The sequence below is a fragment of the Papio anubis genome, chromosome 14 (genome assembly GCF_008728515.1).
Source record: "Papio anubis isolate 15944 chromosome 14, Panubis1.0, whole genome shotgun sequence".
In the NCBI taxonomy this organism is placed as follows: domain Eukaryota; kingdom Metazoa; phylum Chordata; class Mammalia; order Primates; family Cercopithecidae; genus Papio; species Papio anubis.
In genome coordinates, this window is record NC_044989.1 from 68841829 (window position 1) to 68859260 (window position 17432).

The window sequence follows — 17432 nt, forward strand, 5'->3', positions numbered from 1 at the left end:
GCCTAAAACATAGTAGGTATTTAATTAATATTTGCTGAATGCATGAGTAAACGCTGTAGTGAGAACTATCTATGGTACATCTAGGAGTGGGAACATGATAGATTTTTACAAAAGTATGTTATTCTCTAGTGCCCAATTTCTAACACCTTGCCAATGGACTACCATGGCTTAAAATAAGTTTTTTGTTGTTGTTGTTACTAAAGCGTATTAAAGGAAAGAATAGAGAGATCTTGAAATTCTTATCCTACCTTTTCTAATAGAACATGTTTATTAGATTTACTTTTTTCAAAATAGCAATTCTGGCTTAATATTACCCTTGCCTCCTCAAGTGAAGGAACCATTAGTTACCACTGATTTTCCACATGATTTAGATTTACTGCTCTATAATTCATGTTAACAAAAAGAGGAACTTTATAGCGAGTACTTAATTTTTTGTAAGTAGATCATTTAAATAGTCCTTAATGAGTGGATTTCTAGTTATTTTTTATACCAAACCAGAAAGTATCAGCTCCTGCAGTAGATGAATAGACTTTTCTGGTTGTGTTGTTAATATTCAAATCCTGCTGATAACTATGCAGATGTTATAGAAAAACAAATCAATAAACTACAGTAGTACTTTTCACTCTGTTATGAAGGCAAGCTCTTGGTTAATACCTGTTAACTCCTGTTATAGCTTTTTTTTTTCACCTCTGCTTTTGCTCCAGTGATATCTGAAAAATTTATAGTAGCACAATATTTGTAAATGGTGAGTGATTCATTTTAGGAACTTAACATATATAGAAATGATTATTTTTTATTTATATAGATTTAGGGAGTACAATGCAGTTTTGTTACATGGTTATATTGTGAAATGGTGAAGTCTGGGCTTTTAGTGTAACCATTACCTGAATAGTGTACATTGTACCCATTAGGTAATTTCTCAACCCTGTCCCACCTCTCACACTACCACCCTTCTGAGTCTCCAGTGTCTGCTGTGCCACTGTGTCCATTTATTTTGTGAGCAAATTAATCAGTGGAATTGTGGACAACTCAGTAGATACCAGGTTTTCTCTTTACACTCTTTATTTACTCAGTGATAAGAAGAAACCCTTCTTACAACAAAATTGACATGGCATTAAATTTTTTTATATCAAAAATAGGTCATTAGAAAACTGTCATATTTACTAATGCATGAATATTTTAAACATTTGCATTTTTTCTCAGTGTTAATCAAGGACATTTATATTTTAAAATGTTTTATAAATTGGCTTTAATAAAGTTGCTTAGTTGGACTTGTGTCTACACTTGGCTGAAAATTATTCAGTTATATTTTGTACTTCTGTGGCTATTCAAAAGAATACTAATAATGTAAAATAAGAATGCCCACATTAAAGGTGATTTTATTAGTCGAAAATCTTATCTTGAGTTAAATTTTATCCAGTATGTAGTGAGCCAAATTTCCTTGTGGGATTTTAGCAGTGTTCAGTTATAAAAAGGCTCCTTTTTGAAAATACTCTTCACTTTTACTGAGTCTTTAATTAGATGGTACTCAGATCATAAAACCACTATGTATTACATTAACAGGTGTCTTTTGAGTACAAAACTGTAGTAGAAATAATGCTAGAAGCTAGAGCAAAAATTCCTCATGAGATTAGATATAAAACTAAAATTTGGAATGATTTATTTACGTTTTACCTCTGTTTATGATCACTTAAATATTGTTTAGTGTAATTTTCTAAACTTTCCCGTAAGTGTGATGTTTAGACATGGGAGAAGGTAGATCTTTTTTATCCTTTTTTGAGTACCTTTTTTTTTGACAACTTAGAATGTCACAGCCTTCTGGAGAATGTCTGATCTTAAATACTCAGCAAATTCTAGAATGGGAGTGAGAGCCCAGGTTCTTTGAACTCTGTGTAGTATTTTCTTGTTGTTATATTTCTGAAGTCAGGATTCTCTTGGTATTGGGTGTCTCTTCTTCAAAAATATTTCTTTAAGTTACAACTGATTGATGTTCTGTTTTAACAAGAAGTTTTAGTGCCTTCAGTTGAATAAAATTTTAGAACTGAAAGCAACCTTAGATTTGGACTTATGTGTGTGGAAATTTGATTGGGCCAGGGCTAGCATTGTGTGTCAGTGGGGAAGAGGAATTTTTATCAGTAAATGGTATTGGGACAGTTATCTGTTTGGAAAAAAAAAAATAGACCCCTACTGCAGACCCAACAATCTACTCCAGGTAGATTAAATGTGAGAGTCCAACTATAAAACTCTTAGAATATAATATAGGGAAAAACCCTTATGACTTTAGAGTAGGGAAGGGTGTTTAAACAAGATATAAAAAGCATGAACCATAAAAACAGTTGGAAAAAGCCAATGAAATTAAAATAAGAAACTTCATTTATCAAAAGACACTATAATGAAAATGATGTAACTACAACAGGGAGAAGATGTTTAAAATACATGTAATTGGCACATGTAATTAGGCCATTCATGCATTGACATAAAGAAATACCTGAGACTGAGTAATTTATAAAGAAGAGAGATTTAGGCTGGGTGCAGTGGCTCACACCTGTAATCCCAACAATTTGGGAGGTGAAGGTGGGCAGATCACTTAAGGTCAGAAGTTCAAGACTAGCCTGGCCAACATGGTGAAACCCTGTCTCTACTTAAAATACAAAAATTAGCCAGGCTTGGCCAAGCACAGTGGGTCACGCCTGTAATCCCAGCACTTTGGGAGGCCGAGACGGGCAGATCACGAGGTCAGGAAATCGAGACCACCCTGGCTAACACGGTGAAACCCTGTCTCTACTAAAAATATAAAAAATTAGCCGGGCATGGTGGCAGGCGCCTATAGTCCTAGCTACTCGGGATGCTGAGACAGGAGAATGGCGTGAACCCGGGAGGCGGAGCTTGCAGTGAGCTGAGACAATGCCACTGCACTCCAGCCTGGGTGACAGAGTGAGACTGTGTCTCAAAAAAAAAAAAAAAAAATTAGCCTGGCGTGGTGGTGGGTGCCTGTAATCTCAGTTACTGGGGAGGCCAAGGCAGGAGAATTGCTTGAACCCCAGGAGGACAGAGATTGCAGTGAGCTGAGATTGCACCACTGTACTCCAGCCTAGGAGATGGAGTGAGACCCTGTCTCAAAAACAAAAAAAAAAAAAAAAAAAAAAAAAGAAAAAAGGTTTAATTGGCTCATGGGTAGGCTTTACAGGAAGCATGGTGCCATCATCTGCTAGGTTTTTGGTGAAGCCTCAGGGAGCTTTCAATCATGGCAGAAGGCGAAGGGGAAATAGGCACGTCACATGTCGAAAGCAGGAGCAAGGGAGAGAGAGGGAGGGAAAGGTGCTACTCACTTTTTTTTTTCTTCGACTTTTACGTTCAGGGATACATGTGCAGGGTGTGCAGGTTTATTACATAAGTAAACGTGTGCCATGGTGGTTTACTGCACAGATCATTCCATTATCCAGCTATTAAGCCCAGCATCCATTAGCTATTCTTCCTGATGTTCTCCCTCCTCCCACCCTCCACTCTTCAGTAGACCCCACTGTGTATTATTTCCCACCCTGTGTCCATGTGTTCTCATCATTCAGCTCTCACTTGTAAGTGAGAACATGCAATATTTGGTTTTCTGTTCCTGCATTAGTTTGCTGAGGATAATGGCTTCCAACTCCATCCATGTTCCTTCAAAGGACATGATCTTACTCCTTTTTATGGCCGCATAGTATTCCATGGTGTGTGTGTGTGTATATATATATACACACACATGCATATCACATTTTCTTTTTCCAGTCCATCATTGATGGGCATTTAGGTTAACTCCATGTCTTTGCTATTGTGAACAAGCCACACACTTTTAAATTACAAGATCTCACGAGAACTCATGCACTGTTCAGAAGATAGCACCAAGCCATGAGCTATTCCCACCCCCGTGATTCAAATACTTCCCACCAGGCCCTACCTCCAGCATTTATGGATTACAATTCAGCATGAGTTTCAGGTGGGGACAAATACCCAAACTATATCATTCTTCCCCTGACCTCTCCCAAATCTCATATCCTTCTCACATTGCAAGATACAATCATACCTTCCCAATAATTCTCCAAAGTCTTAACTCATTCCAGCATTACCTCCGAGGTCCAAAGTCTCACCTGAGACAAGGCAAATCTCTTCTATTTATGAGCCTGTAAAATGAAAAGTTATTTACTTCTAAGAAACAATGGGAGTATAGGCATTGAGTAAACATCCCTGTTTCAAAACAAAGGGTCTGTAGGCCCAACACAAGTTGAGAACCCTTCAGGGCAGTCAGTAAATCTCAAAGCTCCAAAGTAATCTTTGACTCTATGTCCATATCCTGGGCACACTGATGCAAAGGGTGGGCTCCCAAGACCTTTGGCAGCTCCACCCCTCTGACTTTACAGGGTACATCCCCTGAGGCTGCTCTCACAGGCTGGAGTTGGTAGATATACTATGTTTGGGTCTGGAGGACGGTGGCCCTCTTCTCATAGCTCTACTAGGCAGCGTCCCAAGTGAGGACTCTGTGTGGGACCTGCCACCCCACATTTATTCTCTGCACTGCCCTAGTAGAAGTTCTCTTGTAAGGGATTTGCCCCTGCAGCAGGCTTCTGCCTGGATACCCAGGCTTTTCCATACATCCTCTGAAATCTAGGTGGAGGCTGCCAAGAATCCACCACTCTTGTACTCTGTGCACCCACAGGCTTAACACCATGTGAGAGCTGTCAAGGCTTATGGCTTGCATCATCCAAAGTGGCAGCTCAAGCTGCATGTGGGTCCTTTGAGCCATGGCCGGAGCCAAAGCAGTGGGAATGTGGATAGAACTGTCCCAAGGACATGCAGGGCAGCCGGGCCCTGGTACTGTCCCATGAGATCATTCTTCTCTCGTAGGCCTCTGGGCCTGTCATAAGAGGGGTTGCCATGAAGGTCTCTGAAATGCATTTGAGGCCTTTTCTCCATTTTCTTGCATATTATAACTTGTTTGTTTGTTTTTTGAGATGGAGTCTTGCTCTGTCGCCCAAGCTGGAGTGTATGTAGTTGCATGATCTCAGCTCACTGCAACCTCCGCCTCCTGGGTTCAAGCAGTTCTCCTGCCTCAGCCTCCCAAGTAGCTGGGATTACAGTCACATGCCACCATGCCCAGCTAATTTTTTTGTAGTTTTAGTGGAGGTGGGGTTTCGCCATGTTAACCAGCCTGGTCTTGAACTCCTGACCTCAGGTAATCCACCCGCCTCGGCCTCCCAAAGTACTGGGATTACAGGCGTGAGCCACCATGCCTAGCCTGACTTTTTTTTTAGTTGTGCACATATCTCTAGCAAGTGGTTGCTTCACAGCCTCCTTGAATCCTTCTCCTGAAAAAGCTTTTTATTTCTCTGCCACATGGCTAGGCTACAAATTTATCAAGCTTTTGCACTCTGCTTCCTATTTAAATATGTGTTGCAACTTTAAGTCATTTCTTTGCTTATGCATTTGAGTGCTTATGCATTTGAGTCCAGGCCACTTCTTGAACACTTTGCTGCTTAGAGGTTTCCTCTACTAGATTCCCTAAATCATCTTTCTGTAGGTAAGACTTCCACAGATCCCTAGGACATGAACCAAATGCAGCCAAGGTCTCTGTTAAGGCATAACGTACTTGACCTTTGTTCTAGTTCCCAATAAGTTCCTCATTTCCATCTGAGACCTCCTTAGCCTGGACTTCATTGTCCATATCACTATCAGCATTTTGGTCACAAATTTGGTCATTTAACCAATCTCCAAGAAATTCCAAACTTTCTCTCATCTTCCTGTCTTCTTCTCAGCCTTCCAAACTCTTCTAACTGCTGCCTGTTAGGCAGTTCTGAAGTCACTTCCACACTTTTAGGTATCTTTGTAGCAATGCCCCAATTCCAGTCCCAATTTTTTGTATTAGGCCATTCTTGTGTTGCTATAACTGAGACTGGGTAATTTATAAAAAGAGGTTTAACTGGCTCACAGTTTTGCAGGCTTTACATGAAATGAAGCATGGTGCCAGCATCTGCTCGGATTCTAGGGAGGCCTCAGGAAGGTTACAATCACGGAAAAAGGCAAAGGGAGAACCAGCACATCACATGTTGAAAGCAGGAGCAAGCAAGAGAGAGTGGGAGGGTGATATGGTTTGGATTTGTGTTCCTGCCCAAATCTTGCGTCGAATTGTAATCTCCAGTGTTGGAGGAGTGGCCTGGTGGGAGGTGATTAGATCATGGTGGCATTGGATTTCCCCCTTGCTGTTCTCATGATAGTGAGTGAGTTCTCACAAGATCTGGTTGTTTAAAAGTTTGTAGCACCTCTCCCTTCTCTCTCTTTCTCCTGCTCTGGCAATATAGTATTTGCCTGCTTCCCCTTTGCCTTCCACCTGATTGAAAGTTTCCTGAGGCCTTCCCAGCCATGCTGTCTGTACAGGCTACAGAACTGTGGGTCAATTAAACCTCTTGTTATTGTTGTTTTTAGTAAATTACCCAGTCTTAGGTGAAAACAGACTAATATAGAGTGGGAGTTGCCGCTCTGTATTAGTTAAATGACCAGATCTCATGAGAACTCATTATCTTTAAGACAGCACCAAGCCATGAGGCATCCTGCCAGGCTCCACTTCCAGCATTGTGGATTGCAGTTCACCATGAGATTTGGCCAGTGACACATATCCGAGCTATATCGGGAGTGCTATCCAAAACATATGACAGATGCCTTTAATCAATGAGAAAAAAATAAAGAATCCAGTAGAAAAATGGGCTAAAGACTTGAGTTGCACATTAGAAACCTGACTAGCTAATAACCTTGTTTGTATTAATATAGTTTCAATAAAATGCCCATTATCTTGAAATAGATTGATGTATTTATTTAGCAGCTTATTGTAGCTGCACTGTCTACAAGGTGCAATTTAAAGACATTTAGAGAATTTCTAACACTGATTTTAATTGTTAGTGGAAGTTTAAAGATCTTGAAAATCAGAATGAGATGGACAAGTGACTTCTAGTTCATTCATTTTATCTTAATGTTTGTTAAATATCACTTATTCTCTGTTCCCTCATCAGTCACAAATTCTTTGATCTACTAAAGCAAGGTATCTATACAAGTGTAATGAAATGTCAAGAGGGAAATTTTAGTTAAAAATATTTGTAAAATTACATAAATGAATATAGCAAATGTTTTGTTATGATGATCCCATCTGTATACTGCATACCCCAAATTATATTTAAGTGATTAAATGTTTTTCTGCTTTTCTTTAACTTGGAAATCTAAACTTACCACCAAATAAAAAAATAGCTTTGACAAGGAGAGTTGAATGCAATTAGGGCAATTACTAATTTGTACTTTTACATTGAATGACTTTCTGCCTTTTTCCCTCTAATATGTCTCTTACAAAAAATGCTGTAGCTCTCCAGCAGTTCTTGGAAATGGTGCATGAGGAGATGATGCTAGCTCATGAGGAGAGGATGTTAGCTTTTTTATATGTCATTTAAATTTAATCTACAGCCTAGTATCAGCAGAGAGAAAAGACATTACAAAAGCAAACTGATGATGATGTTCTTTGTAAATGACTGTATCACCAGTGATTGGTTATGCCCTCAGGGTAAATTCATAGCTGTCGGTGCTTTTATTTCATTTTAATAAAATCTTACTCACTTGGGGTCTTGGATGATTGAGGCAGTAGCTCTATAACTACATATAAGTTGTAGTTTTTCTTTTTTGCCTTTTGTTATTGACCCTCAATATATACGTCTTTGGGTGCTTGTGGTTTTTTTTATTGCACAAAGTTCTTGAATTGAGATTATTTTTCTTCTCTTGAAATTAAAAGTGTACTTGTGAAATATCTAGAAAATCCTATAATAATAGCCTTCCTCAACTTATTTTGTTGTAAAAAAAAGCTATCCAAATTAAAAAAAAAACACACACTGAAATTAAGGTGCTTTTGGGGGGTATACATCTATCATTCTTTAATATTTAATGATAACTGTAAGAGAAAGCTGTAGGAAATTGATTTGTATTTTAGTTCCATTTTTTGCAGGGATAATGCATCCTTTGCACCACTTCTAAAGTTATAGCATAACCTATTGAAGTTTGAATTTATAATCTCATGAATTTGTTAAAAGGCACACACCAACATTACGTCTCTCGTGTAGGTAGTTATATCTTTTAATCACAGTGAGGTTGGGTTTGCCAATATTTTTCTGCCCTTGTTTGCTTTTAGAATCAAAGTTAAACTTGTCTCATGAAGCAGTTGGGGATCCTTAACACTTTTGTGGTATCAAGAAAAGTTTGAATATTCAGAAAAAGGGGTTTTGGCAGGGATTGAAAAGATTTTTAATTATTGATTGTACTTTTGAAATATTACAAGTCCAATTCAATCTCCTTTCTATAATAATTAAATACTCTCAAGCCAGGTGCAGTGGCTCACGCTTGTATTCCCAGCACTTTGGGAGGCCAAGGCAGGTAGATCACTTGAGGCCAGGAGTTTGAGACCAGCCTGGCCAAAGTGGTGAAACCCCATGTCTACTAAAAATACAAAAATTAGCCAGTTGTGGTGGTGGGCGCCTGTAGTCCCAGCTGCTCAGGAGGCTGTGGCACGAGAATTGCTTGAACCTGGAATCAGAGGTTGCAGTGAGTAGAGATCACGCCACTGCGCTCCAGCCTGGGTAACAGAGTAAGACTCTGTCTCAAAAAAAGAAAAAAAAATTAAATACTTTCAAACAGGCTGCACATACATACACGTAAACATACTTTAAAAAAATCTATTTGGTGTTATTAGGTAATTGTCTATTTTGGCCATATTTACAAATGTATTGCTATAAAGTATTTACAGTATTCTGTTATTTTTCAAAACTTTTATTTTTTATGTAATTATGTCATTGTTTTCATTCCTAATTTTTTGGTGTGTAATCTTCCTTTTTGTTTATTAATATTGTTAGATTTTTTTATACTTTGTAACTTTTTAAAAACTACCTTTTGGACTTCATGTATGTGTAGCATTTTAGTTGGAGCATATCATAGTTTGACATTGATTTTTTAACTTATTCAGTGAGTAATGTGAATTTAGGTTTACGTTAGAGGATCAAACATTAGACTTTAATGTCATTTTTATTCTTCATTTTGGAATCTCCTGTATGAACAGTTTTAGGAAAAGGAAAAGATGATCATGGACCATACTCATGGGTTCACTTTCTTTGTAGCTGGATTTGCTGACTACCAAATATTTAACCAACTATAATTTAAATATTAAGTGCTTTCCACTGAGGAAAATATACTCAAACAGAATATTGCATTATCTTTGGGTTTGTGATACCTTTGTAAAGAAATGTAGTTTCCTTAAGCATTTTACCTTTTCCACTCTTACAATTTTATGCCATTGTATTTAACATCCTAGCCTTTGTAAGTTTGGGACTATGTCAGTATTTAACGTTGTTTAGAGACTCATCTGAATTTTTTTAATGCTCATGAATAAAAACATGGCCTTAGCCTATAATCAGAAGCAAGCCTCACTTAAAGAATATTCAGAGTTCAGACCAAAGCTATGTGGATTCCTGTTCTGACTCTTGCTTCCCTTGTTAGTTCAACATTCCTGACTCTGATGACCATGACATACTCAAGGAAAGGGAGCCTTTGCCCAAAAGGATGAGGAATACAGGGCACGATTCCCAAGTTCAGCAGTGGACACAAGCTCAGATCCTGTGGATTTGTCATATGCTTGTTGCACTCAAAAGCTTAACCTGCCAAGAGCCAGAGGACAGCTTTGAGAGAGAGAAATTAGGAGTGGCTGTTAGCATGGTGAAAGATTTGTAAGCATTGTTAAAATTATAACTTGAATTTAAAAATCAAACATTCACTACTCTTTTTAGGAATATAATATTGCATAAATCACACTGCATCTCCATTCTTATGCAATCTTATGTATAGTTTGACTAATAAAATAATGGCCGACCAAATTTGTGTCATCTCTGTTTTAAATTTCTACCTCTGCTCTTTATCTCCAAGTTTTATTTTACTGCTTTCTTGTAACACAGATTTAAAGGATAGAAATATGATGTATGGCCAGATTCTCATGAAATTGAATGGTCAGAACCAGGTGGATTATATTCATTCTAGCTTCAAAGATGTGTCTTTTTTGTTGTTGTTATTGCTCAGCGTATGTCCATTCCCAGGGTGGTAATTACTTTGCTGTGATATCTCCAGAAAAAGTCTCATTTAAACTGATGAAATAGATAGAAGGAAGGGTAATAGAGATAGGTGCTCTATATAAGATTGTGCTTTAAAAAAACACACACACACACACACAAAGATCTGCACTATGTAGATTACCTTGTCATATCCTAGAGCTTATTTATTTTAAAAACCCAGTGATATTGATGACAAAAAGACTATTTGACTTATGGAAATGGCCAATTTTAGCTTGAATCTGGTTAGAATTTTTAAGGCACCTCATAATAGGTCTTTTTTGTTTTTTGAAGCAACTCTTGTTATCTTTGCTAACATGGAAATAGTGGCAAACATAATTTAAAATAGTGGATATTGCAATAGTTCTAACTTTGAGATCTGTTTACTACTTTGATTTGAATGTGGATGATCTCCATAGTGGGAGTTTCATTTAAACAAATAAGATGATTCCTCTTTCAGGAGGTAGAAAGAAAGCCATGTTGTTTGTTTGAGAGATTTGATTAGAATCTTCCTTCCCATATGTCTTAGTTCATTTTGTGCTGCAATAACAGAATACCCAAGGCTGGGTAATTTATAATGAACAGACATTTATTTGGCTCACCGTTCTGGAACCTGCGAAGTCTAAAATGCCGGGGCCGCCTCTGGTGAGAGCCTTTTTGCTGCATCATAACGTGGTGGAAGGCATTACATGGAGAGAGAACATGCATGAGAGAGTAAGCAAGAGAGGGCCAAACTTGCATTTATGACAGACTCGCTCTTGAGATAGCAAACTTGCTCCCGAGATAATGAATCCGCTCTTGTGATAATGTCATTAATCCATCCATTCATGAGGACATTTCCCTTATGACCTACATGTTAAAGGTCCTACTTGTCAGCACTGTTGCCTTAGGGTTGGAGTTTCCAACAAATGGACTTTGGGGGACACATTCAAACCATAGCATTGTAGTTTCTTATTTTTTAATTGTAGTAAGAAATTAGTAGGAGAAAATAAATGGTAAGGAAACTAGCCATTGTCAGGAAGTTAGTGTGTTTTGGATATGGAAGTTGGGGGACTCAGTTTTTCCATACTAAGAATTATTTTTCATGTTTCTTCTTGTGATGTCCAGTTGTCTCTATTAAGCAAAATAGAAGACTCTTTTAACCAGTTAGTTGATAACTTTGCTTTTTTTCTTTGATTCCTGGAGAAATGGGAGGTATACCATAGCTTCTGTTCTCTTTTATATATAAATAATAATTATGGTACTCATAAGAGTTAGATTTATTAAACTTTTAAGTCTAAGTTTATGCTTAAATTGTTTTGATACCAAAGTTGTGAATTCATATTTAATTGTATTTTTGTCGTAATTTTGAGTTACAACATTATTGTATTATATTCTTTTTAACATGTAATTATATTCTTTTTTAATTTGTTAGATACACACAAATCCGTGTTTTTATCAGTCTTCAGAGAAGAGTCAGCTCTTACCATTAAAGACAAATCTATGGTGCTATTTGAATCCTGGAGATAGTTTTTCTTTGTTAGTTGACAAATACATTTTCCGCGTTCTCTCTATACCCTCTGAAGTGGAAATGGAATGTACCTTAAGGTAAGTCTTGATGAAATGAGAGTAAGAATGTTATTTTTAATCTAATTCCTCAGCCATCACAAATCCTTCGGTAGGAACCAGTAGAAAAACTGGAGATAGAGTAGGTGTGTAATGTGTGTGTACGTGTGTGTGTGCAGGCATGTGCATGTATGTGTGTTTTGTGCACATGCACATGTGTATCTATTTCTAGAAAACATTTGACTTTGGAAACTTACTATGCCTTGATAGCAGTTGCTCCCATAGGTGGTGTCTTTTACCATCATATTCAGAATGTATTTTCCATCTAACAGTATTCAATATAGTTAATTTGAAATTGACTACCTTTTCCTCATTTTTTTACCTTTTTGAATTTTATTAAGGTATTAACTTCCAACTTACACTTGTCTAACTCCTCTTTCTTATAAAAATAGCAGAAACTATAGAACAGAGAAACTGAGGAAATGAGGTATTAGAATAAATATACTGCTGTCTGACTTACAGTTAAAATTCATATACTAGGTTTTTTAGTTTCATTAGAAGATCACTTGGCTTCATTTCAGCTTTTAAATTATAGAATGCATAAACTAGACTTATAGAAGTAGATGGACAGAATTATGCGGAGTATGTTCTCTGATAGCAATGGTATTAATTCAGAAATCATTAAAAATAGCTACACAAATATACAAATATTTTGAAATTAAATAACACATTTCTAAATTACCCTTGGGTCAAAGAGAAGTCATAGGGAAATTGGAAAACATTTTGAACAGAGTGATACTAAAAACAGCATAAAAATTTGTGAGATGCAGCTAAATTGGCCCTTAGGGGGAAGTTTATAGTCGAATGCCTATATTAGAAAAGAAGAAATCTATAAAACCAGTGATCTGTGCTTCTACTTTGGGAGGATAGACAAAAAGCAAATTAATCCCAAAGAAAATAGAAAAAAAGTAAGAACTAGAAGTCAGTGAAATAGAAAATGAACAAAAACAGTAAAGCTATGGGCTGGTTTGGTGAAAAGATTAATAAAATTGATGAAACTGTAGTAAGGCTTACCGAGAAAAAAGTGAGAAAACACAAATTATCAGTATCAACAGTAGAAGAGGGGATATCATTATTGATACTGCAGACCTTAGAAGAAGAATGAGGAAATATTATGTAAAACTTTATGCCAATGAATTTGGCAGTTGAAATGAATGGGTACATTTCTTAAAAAACAAAACGGATTCAGGAAAAATAGAAATCTGATGAATTCTATATTTATTTAAAAAATTGAATTCATAATTTAAGTATTTCCCATAAGGATCTTCACTAATGAATTCTGTTAAACTTACAAGGAAGAAATATTGCCAATATTATTCTTTTTTCTCAAAAAATAGAAGAGGATATACTTCCCAGCTCATTTTAGAAAGCTTCTATAATTTAGACACTAAAATCAGATAAGATTTTACAAAAAACCCTCAAAACTACGGATCAATATTCCTCATAATAAAGTATTTACAAATCAAATCCAGCAATATGTAAAAAGGATAATACTCTATTACCAGGTGGGGCTTGTCCAAGGGATACAAGATTAGTTTATCATATAAAAATCAAAGCAATTCACCATAACAGACTAAAGAACTGTCATTTTAATAGATGCTCAAAAATAATTTTGACAAAATTCAACACCTGTTCATGATTTTTAAAATTTTTGAGAAAACACGGAAAAGAAGGAAACTTTTTTCCTACAAAAAACCTATTAGTGAAATGTTGAAAGTTCTCCCCCTAAGATTGGGAATACAACAAAGATAAAATATATCAGATTTGAAAGGAAGAAGTAAAACTGTGTTTATTTGCAGATGACATGATTGTGTATTTAGAAAATCCTGAGGAATCTACCAAAAAGAAAAGCAAGTCACAAAACAGTGTCTATTATATGATTACATTTATATTAAATTCTGTAATAAGTAAACTAATCTGTTAAAGAGAAATTTAATCAATGGTTGTTTCCAAGGGGATTGACTAGTAAGAAGCTACAAAGGAACTTTTTGTTTGACTTTGTTTCAGCTTTTAAACAAATATGGACATATTCTGTGTCTTGTTAAGGGTGCAGATTATGTGGGTGTATGCATTTGTCAAAACTAATCAAATTTCACACTTCAGATATGTGCATTTCATATATAAATTATATCTAAAAATGCTTAAATGTAAGTGGAAAAAAATGTCAAGAAGTTGCTTTTTAGTTAAATGAAATTCATTAACCATTGCTTACTACATTAAAATACATGTCTTTTTCTCTTACCATACAGGTATGAAGCATGCTATTTTAAACTAGCTGTTGAAATGAGACATGTAAAGAACTGATTTTTTTTGTTACAATAAACTTTCATAATAGAATTACATAATTTTTTCAAAAATTAGGAAAATGTGCATCCTTATGAAACACAGTATGGTCCTTGCCTGACAACTTGTTTAAACTATTATATGTCTATTTAAATTTCATTTATATTGATTCAAATTAGCTTATTCCCTTAGTATGAAAGACCAGTGTCTTTAAGGCCAGTGTCACACTTTAAATATATCAGGTTATAGGATTAGTGAATTTTGTATTTTTTCGTATTGATGAAACTGAAAATAAACCCACTTTCACAGCACTGTACTTTTCTCAGCCTATTTAAACCTTGGGTTCTGTCATTTGCTAGAAGGGCTCACAGAACTCAGAAACAGTTTACTTACTAGATTACTGATTTATTACAAGTGCTATATTACAGGATCCAAATTAACAGCCAGATGAAGGGATACATAGGGTGAGGTCTGGAAGGGTCCCCAGCACAAGAGCTTCTGTTCCAGTGGAGTGTTGGGGTACACCACTGTCCCAGCACATGGACACGTTCTTGTTCACCAACCTGGAAGTCCTCTGAACTTTGTCTTTTTGGGTTTTTATGGAGGCTTCATTACAAAGGCATGATTGAGTAAATCATTGGCCAATGTGATTAAGTCAATCTCCAGCCACTCTTCCCTCCCTGGTGGTGAGGCTGGGAGTTCCTACCCTCTAATCATGATTGGTTTTCCTAACAACTAGCCCTTCATCCGTAGAGGCTTTCCAAAAGTCACCTCATTAACATACATTCAGGTGTGGTTTAAAGGGGTATATTGTGAATAACAAAAGATGCTCCTTTCATTTGTTTTGGAGCTCTAGCCAGGAACCAGAAATGAAGACCAAAATATGCGTTTCTTACTATGTCACACCATTACAGGCACATTCTTGTGGTTTCTGCCAGTAGCTAGGTCCTGTAGCTTCTTAATGAGTATTTAGTTTCCTATTGAAGCAAGGACAGTACTTCTGTAGTCAGGTAATGATGAGGTAACCCTGGTTATTAGACTAGAAGCCATGAGGGAAGGTGGGGGCAGATCTTGAATTTGAGTATCATCATGAGAGATGTCTACCCAGGGGAGGCAGCTGCCTGATTTCCAGAGAGGGAGAGTCCACTGTCTGCTAGCAAGGGGAAGTGGTATTAGATATGTATTAGATAGGAAGCACTGAAATAGACTTTTAGACGTTTCTTGATATCATTGGGATTTTCCCGTTTTTTGAACTAGCTCTGTTTTGCAGGGTCAACCGCATAAAAACACTGCTTACTGTTGTACAAGATTTACATGTATGAACTTTTTATTCTCCATAATAATGTCTATGAGGACTAGGTATTGTTAATATCCCTATATGACAGATGAAGAAATTGGGACACAGAAGGATTAAGACTTGCCCAAGGTCACAGCTTAATACATGGCAGAGGTGGGATCCAAACTCAAGCCAGCTGTTTCCAGAGTTGATGCTCTTACCAACTACCCCCTGCTGTATGAGAATGTTTACTGTAGCACTCATTTGAATTGTGAAAACACCTGCAGAAAGGCTAAATAAATTTGGTATAGTCCTATAATTATATGAACGAGAATGAACTAAGAGAGAGTTCAGGTTAAAACATGGATAAATCTCTCCACCATAATGTTGAAGTAAAAAAACCAAAAAGGTTATGAACATATAAAACATACATAATTTCTATAAAATAATGGATGCATACCTACAAATAATGAAAGTATAAAGACATGCATGGGAATAATAAGCATCAAATTCAGGTTAATGTTTACTTTTGGAGAAGGAATGGGAGGGAAAGGAGCAAGATTGAGGCTGGTATGGAGAGGGCTTGAATTGTATTTGTAATTAATCTGGAGCAAATATGAGAAAATGTTTCTATTGGGGTGGTGGATACACAAGTATTTATATTAATAGATATGTAGATAGACTACATATATTCTCTGTATTTTTGCATGTTGAAATATTTAAGACATTAAAAAAGAATAGAAAAAAAGTTTATGCCGGGCGCGGTGGCTCAAGCCTGTAATCCCAGCACTTTGGGAGGCTGAGACGGGCGGATCACAAGGTCAGGAGATCGAGACCATCCTGGCGAACACGGTGAAACCCCGTCTCTACTAAAAAATACAAAAACCTAGCCGGGCGAGGTGGCGGGCGCCTGTAGTCCCAGCTACTCCGGAGGCTGAGGCAGGAGAATGGCGTAAACCCGGGAGGCGGAGCTTGCAGTGAGCTGAGATCCGGCCACTGCACTCCAGCCTGGGTGACAGAGCCAGACTCAGTCTCAAAAAAAAAAAAAAAGAAAAAAAGTTTATATGCTTTGTAGAAGTTGTTAGGACTCCCTTGCCATAATTCTTTTCTTCCAACCAGTGTGAATTTAAGAGAGGGATCTGAACCACAAACTAACCATAGAAAAGCTTGTCATTTCTTTAGTTTTTCCTTTTACTCACATTAAAATGTTTTTTATATAGTATTTAGATTCTGTATAACTAGTCCTACTCATTACCTATTTTGAAGGAACATTTAAGTCTATACATGTCAGTTCTAGTTTGTTCATTTTTCACTCTTTTCTCTACATATGTATCTGTGAAATTATTCTGCCAGGAGTACCAAAACCCATGCTTTTTTGAGAAGTCAAAGAGAAAACCAAATAAGAAAAAGAATAGTTGGTTTTATATTTTAGTAAATTCAATTATAGCACATTTCACTTAGAAGCACTAATATTAATTCTTCCTTCCCAATAGTGGGTGTTTAGTAAGTGTTGGTTTTTTGAATGCATTAATGAAATATCTGAAGATATTAAATTGAGTGATAATGTCATAAGTATAACATTTTGTTTTCATAGCTGAGTTTCATTGCTGATGAGGAAGTATGACATTTTCACTCTAGGGAGATTATTTATTTTAAGACACTTATGAGGAAAGTAAAGTAAATCCTTTGCTATACTTAATTACTTTTTTTTCAAATTGTTGAAAATCTAAGTACGTAGATTCCATATAAATACTAATTTTAATCACTGGTATTGAAGAAACAATAAAACATTAATGAAAATGTCATGATAGTATGATAACATGCAAGTTCTGAATTCATTTATGATTATTTAAAATGTATTTTTAGATCCAGCTCATTCATAATAGTAGCATATTTTATATTAAAGATATGAAAATGCATAACATTTAAACAAAATTTGGAATATATTTGAAAGACTTAAGAATAACTTAATTGCCAAAACAATCTTAGAAAAGAAGAAAAGAGTCGGAGGGTTCACACTTCTTGATTTCAAAACCTACTATGAACCTACAGTAATCAGGACAGTCCTGGTGTAAAGAAAGACGTATAGATCAAGGAAATAGAATTGAGGGTCCAGA

The 17432-nt window shown here is 36.4% G+C and overlaps 1 protein-coding gene across 2 annotated transcripts in view; it reads left to right on the plus strand.

The window, feature by feature from the left end:
• APLF (aprataxin and PNKP like factor) overlaps window positions 1-17432 on the plus strand; it is a 97463-nt gene that overhangs the window by 24018 nt on the left and 56013 nt on the right. For both annotated transcript variants that reach the window (XR_001894227.3, XM_003908753.3), the window contains exon 3: window positions 11566-11738. Coding sequence is in view for 1 of the 2 variants with exons in the window: in XM_003908753.3 (XP_003908802.2) it covers window positions 11566-11738 (173 nt within the window). In the remaining variant the exon portion in view is untranslated. The remainder of the gene's footprint in view (window positions 1-11565; window positions 11739-17432) is intronic.